Here is a 6,000-nt window from a genome sequence, read left to right as displayed (position 1 = left end):
TATTCCTTGACATACAAAGTCTCATTCAATAAATCAGCTACGTTTTGTTGGTAATGATGAATAACTGCGCCACCTATTTGGACGTAACGGGCTTGATCCAAAACCGGCTAGATCAGGAAAAGCGCTACATGGATATTGATTGAACTACAGATAATTACATGTTATGAACTCCGTAAATACTGGCACAGAAGATATGAAACTAAAGTGGCCAGTTGCTAAACCTTTATTCAACAATGGAAACCTTGTCTACAGAGAAAATGGCACAACATCATTCGTCAACAGTTTCAAATCCATTCTGCCACGATTGATGATACCACTGGTGTTGATTTGGCTGGAAAGAGAAGTGTATTTTTTTTTACTAATTCGATACATTCATTTCCGTTAATTCAATAGTGTACTTTGATCGCAAGGAACTGCTCAACAATATTCCTTTAAAATGAGACATGATAAGAGAAAATAACCACTTGTGTACCAATGAGCAGAAAATTCTCAAAAGTAATGATAATGGAATACATTTAATACAACTATTCATTTTGTATTTTGCATCAAAAAGGTCATAAAGCGTTTCTAATTAAATTGCATGAACACCATATGCAATGTGCGTGACATGTATTTGCAATGGCTGTATAGTCGTTTAAGACAATGAGAAAAAAGTTTTGATGCACGCATTCAATGTAGAAGTTAATCAAGGCCGTTGTGACTGCGATATCTGTCTGACCTTGTGCAAATGAAATCAATAGGTTCGTTTGAACTATAATGGGTAATTTAAATATGAAACTCAAAAGGTCTTGCCACTTATTGAAAAGTGAATACATAAATGCATAGATGAAAAATTTAAATAGTTCACGCTGATATGTCATTTCTTTATAGCACCAAATGGCATAACCTTGCATTTTAGGTTAAGATTTGTGCAATAGACGTCTAGCCATCATGCAGAAATTCGAAACATGTGTAGAGATTAAGATTAGCCATTATATAGGGTCTATAGCCTAGTTTGATAAAGGGACGTGTAACAACAAGTATCTTGTGGATAAAAAGTTAACTTCAACCGAACAAAACAGCACTACAAGTTCTAATAATAATAATAATAATAATAATCTAACAATACTATTTTGTGTCTGAATCAAACAATTTCAACTTTACAATTTTCCATAAATGTTTGTGGAAAACCCACAATATTAACCGATATAGTGGTTATGTTTCAACAAAATTGATTCCACACAGGGCAATCCATTGATCTGGAAATTCGTATGTAACAAATAATTCCCTTAATGTGTTATTTGTAACATTCAATATGGAATATTGAAACAACAAATCCAACATACATGTACATTTTTACTCTACTTACTGCTATATTCGAATATAATTTACATCTACCTAAATTTTGATTATATTAACATTCATTGACTTTGTTTCCTAAGTATAAATGTCCCTAAATTTTATTTACAAATATACCTTCATATGCTTAATCCAGACGTATGATTGACTCACAGTCGGCGAAGTGGCTGTACCGAGGCACACAGTGTTTTAGTCTCCGGCTGAACACATAGTCGAGAAAACAGGTTCTACGCTCCAGTTTCCCGTCATTGCAGTAGTAGTATTTACGGCATTCAATTTGGTCTGGATATACTACACGATCAGTACAGTTCTGATCAAGAGATCGAACGGCTTCTAAATGCAAGAAAAATACATTATGTACTGAGAAAGTTGGACCAGTCGGGAAAGTACAGCTTTTGCAAATTTATTTCTATAACAAGTTTGCACAAATGTCAACCAAAATTACTGAATATAGTGAGTATATTTTTAAGATAGCATGCATATCCATTGCTTTGGCGATTCATCTACTGCAACAGACTTTTATTTGAAATGTCACCTCCATAAATCATTAGTCTTGTGTGTTTAACGAGATAAACATGTTTCACAATGTAAGAGGTGGTAGTATTGGCCATGAAAAGTCAAACTCGAACGAGTTGAAAAGATGCCCACATCAATAGGTAAATCTTTTCAGTGCTGCAATTTGTAATTAGTATCCGCATTTACCAGGCGCGGTTACCTCCGATTTGGGATTATTAATTTAAATCATACAAAACTTTTCTCATGTCACCTGCTGAGCATCTCTTTATGCAACATGCTTATGATCTATCTCGTGGCAGAGTTCGATCACAAATGGACCTGTTGAGTTCAGTTTTCACCTCTAGCTGTTAAATTTCCAGTTTTCACCTCTAGCTGTTACATTTTCAAATGGCTGAATTTGTCAAAAATGCAAATTTTCAAAATAAACGTTATTGCTAAGAGTACTGATCTTCCCAATTCTAGCAATTCAATTATTGTAAAATTAATTTTTCTTCTTAATGTAGTAGTTTTAGTCACTACTACAAGTTTTTACTCGCACACAAAGGCTGTAACGCTTGAACATTATCGTGTCTTGGAAACCGTTTAGAGATGCAAGTAAACATGTAAAAAATACATAGGCTACACTCTGGATCATAATTATGTGTTTATGTATACGTTTCCTGTTATGTGACGCCTTGTACATAAAATCTTGTGTGCCAACTATTACTTTATTACAGTCACATTCTTGCGATATTGTACTGGAGTTCAATACAGCTGTTCAATCAGATTCCGAATCGCATACACAGCTGGAACTATTTTTACAACACGAAATTTTCAATAATACTTCCTTATAAAATATTGAGAAAAAAATGTTATACGATATAAACTATTTAAAACTCTACATACATTTCTAATTTTAAGAAATGCAGTCATGTAAAGAACTTAGCTTTTGTCGCTGTGGGTAATGTAATACCGTGGTGGCGACGATAAATTAGATTTAGTCAAGGTTGGAATTATTTCGGACAAAATGCTGACAATTAGCTGTCAGCTGACGTTGTTGAGGAAATTGTCACCAAACATGACAAGAGGAGACACAAAGTACTTAGCAGTTTTAATAATCCAGACTAGTCATGCCAAGACTCAATGCATGCTTAGAAATAAACACGTTGGGACAAAACTTTACACTATCTAGACACAAACTTTCATGAAACAAAATGGCTTTTACCATGAACCAGATAATCCCGATAATTAAAACATCTATAGACATAATGAACCGTAACAAAGGCAGCAGCAATAAATCTCCAAACGAGTTTGCTATTGTCATAAAGTGATAAATTCTGGGGACTGATCTTAATATAGTTATAATATCCTTTGAAACATACACCCGTTGATCTTGTTACCAGGTGCAGCAATGATGACACAGAAGAGACATTCCATAATGTAAATCTAAAAATCCCAAATCATCCAGAAACAATTTAACCTTCGAGCCTCAAAATATGCAGCATATCACGACTCGTTTGGACATATTCAGTTTTCGAATTAAAAAAGATAAAAAGATGTAATATTGTCTTCGTGGGTAGTCGATTGGAAATAGCCACACCTAAATAAATGAATTAATCTAAAGAATTTCCATTACTGCAACACCAAAAAAATGTCTCCGCTTATCATAGCCCGTTTTGTCAGTTTTTCATAAATATGGGTTCTGTCTGTTGATTATTTATTCACAAAACAGTGATACGTTTGCTAAATTATTTCCGTTTCAGACTTCGAAACTAAAAACGTTCTCAAAACAATGATACAGTGGGCTTTATGCAAACGTAATAAAATGAACGGACCTACAGGGGTAACCATCTGCCTTTACTCGGGGAATAAACGTTTACCTAATTCAGACAACTATGATATGATGTTGCACTCCTGTTAACGTTCAGGAAGAAAATATCAAATGTATTTGCTTCCCATGAGCCAGTCTGCATGCTTCGACAACGCATAACCCGAGACCTAAATCGGTCAATAGAGCAGGAACTTGTCTACTGTGAGCTACTTTGTTCATGCAAAACGGCCGGAATAAATAAGCTAAGTTTCACCAATCAGCCATAAAAATAGAGCATCTTTACCTTTTCACACCGAGGTGAACACCTCAGTATGACTTTAAAAAGTTCTTTTGCATTATTATGGGATAGTTTGTGTCCTCAGCATTAAGCAGTTTCAAGATGTCATTGTTTATGCACCCTGTTGTCTTGCATTAACACTATAGTGAACACATCGCTAACAAAAACTAGCCATTAAATATGTCATTTCTATCCTTACCTTTATTGGTCGTTGTTGAGGCTGCTTTGGTGGATTTAATACGTTGCATTTTAGTATTTTTCCCTGTAAATATGGAAGAACACTGGGATTAGATCAAAGTGAAGCCATATTTCAGAATCAAATTTAATGAAAGTTTGACTGGACAAGAAACTTCAGTGCACAGTAAACAAACATACTAAGAGTAACCAATCATGACCAAGTCATTTGCTTACTATCTGCTTTAGAAGCTATTATTGTGCACCCATATAAACCATATTTGATTGGCTTGAAATCATTGGGTTTTAGCAGCTTTGGAGTGACAGCTGGTACGAATACTATAAGCATAGTTCATACAATAGTACTTGCCTTTATTGGGCACGACAGCAGAAGCCTCGCATACAAAGCATGATACCCACTTGTCTTACTCCTATACACAGCTTACATATACAACACAGTCTCAACACATTATGCCCTGGTGACGAGTTTACGTGGTAGTAGGCTACTGTCGAGCTCTGTAGCGTCATGGTCATGCATGATACACTAAAGTGGGTGGTGTTATAGAAAGAGATGTAGCTCTACAGTACTAATGTAAATACATTCAAATAATATGTCATGATTCTAACGGAAAGCAACTAGTTATCATACAATTTCCACAAAGTAAAATGCTACATGAAACATAAGTGACTCCTTTTCCGAGTCGTTAATGTACTGCATTTGTCAATATACACCCCTCAAGTCTCATATCCTTTCAAGTTTCATCATTCTGTGTGACTGTTGCATAGAACATGCCATTTGAACGCAATAGCTGACCGAAACTAATGAATGATAATGTAGGTTACGAAGATCTTCCTTGTAATGGGGTGGTACTAAGATGCACATCATTTCACGATTCTAGATGGAACAGTCCCAGAGTAAGGAAATAAAACAATTTAAACAAAGCCAATTCAGCGCAAAATACTGGCCGTAATGATCCAGATCAGTGAGGAATTGTGTACATCAAAATGGTTCCTCTGCTAATTTTAACGATTCTATATATGAGAATGCGCACATCATACGAAAATAAGCCATGAGGGCATTAGCAATAAGGAAATAAACTTGGAACAGATACTTGTGAAAATCAGGTCCGTGTTATTTCCTTTGTACAGTGTGGTACTAATAAATGTATCACTGTTTTCGTGATTCTAGCATGGAACATTTAAAAAAAAAACATAACGATTAAAGCACAACATTTGTGTCACGGTGACATGCGTTTCTTGGGGACACCTATTGCTTAGCCGATCTGCTGTATATACGGGATCTAAGTACAGTTTTCAATAAGCAATAAGCCATTGTAGCAAAGGTAGGTATAATTGGCATTTGTAAGGGTAGAAATTCGGTTCACCATGTACACATACGGAACAGACCGACGGAGGATGCTGCCAATTGGTGAAAATCTAAGCTCTTTAGCAATGTCTTTTTCCAACAGTGCTACACTAGATATTGCATTCTGCAATGGATCTGCATATTAGATGCTTCGCATGTCTAATGTTTCTTGCTGAAGATGTATGTTCTTGTATCTAAGGAATCTGAACTTTAACCCCTTTGAAATAAAAACGAAATGTACCATTTTCTCGACTTAATTGGCTACGTTATCAGCAGCCATAGAATAGTTTTCTAGTAGATATGATGCAAGGAAATATTTTGTACTGCATTATCACGAGTGGCGCCACCCATGACAATATAATGTTTGAAATTCGCTCGTGAAATCTTTCCTTATGCAGATACTCTAGTCTACTCAAGAAATGTACATATCCTCTCTCTGTGTATTTATATCTCCATATTTCTATCTTTATATATACATACACGAGGATATGTACCTGTTTTGACACATATATATAAAGA

The 6,000-nt window shown here is 35.3% G+C and overlaps 1 protein-coding gene across 15 annotated transcripts in view; it reads right to left on the bottom strand.

Moving 5' to 3' along the window:
• Positions 1 to 207: 207 nt before the first annotated feature.
• The window catches only part of LOC149800884 (uncharacterized), a 67,083-nt gene continuing 61,290 nt past the window's right edge, over positions 208 to 6,000 (bottom strand). For all 15 annotated transcript variants that reach the window (XM_089954910.1, XM_089954911.1, XM_089954917.1 and 12 more), the window contains 3 exons: positions 4,141 to 4,203; positions 1,456 to 1,671; positions 208 to 331 (listed from right to left, as the gene is read on the bottom strand). In XM_089954910.1, coding sequence (XP_089811036.1) covers positions 1,466 to 1,671; positions 4,141 to 4,203 — 269 coding nt within the window. In that variant the 3' untranslated portion in view covers positions 208 to 331; positions 1,456 to 1,465. The remainder of the gene's footprint in view (positions 332 to 1,455; positions 1,672 to 4,140; positions 4,204 to 6,000) is intronic.

Source organism: Sinohyriopsis cumingii, chromosome 4 (genome assembly GCF_028554795.1).
Source record: "Sinohyriopsis cumingii isolate HCF-2022 chromosome 4, ASM2855479v2, whole genome shotgun sequence".
Lineage (NCBI taxonomy): Eukaryota > Metazoa > Mollusca > Bivalvia > Unionida > Unionidae > Sinohyriopsis > Sinohyriopsis cumingii.
The sequence above is the reverse complement of the archived record's forward strand: the minus strand, read 5'-3'. Positions and strand labels throughout refer to the sequence as shown.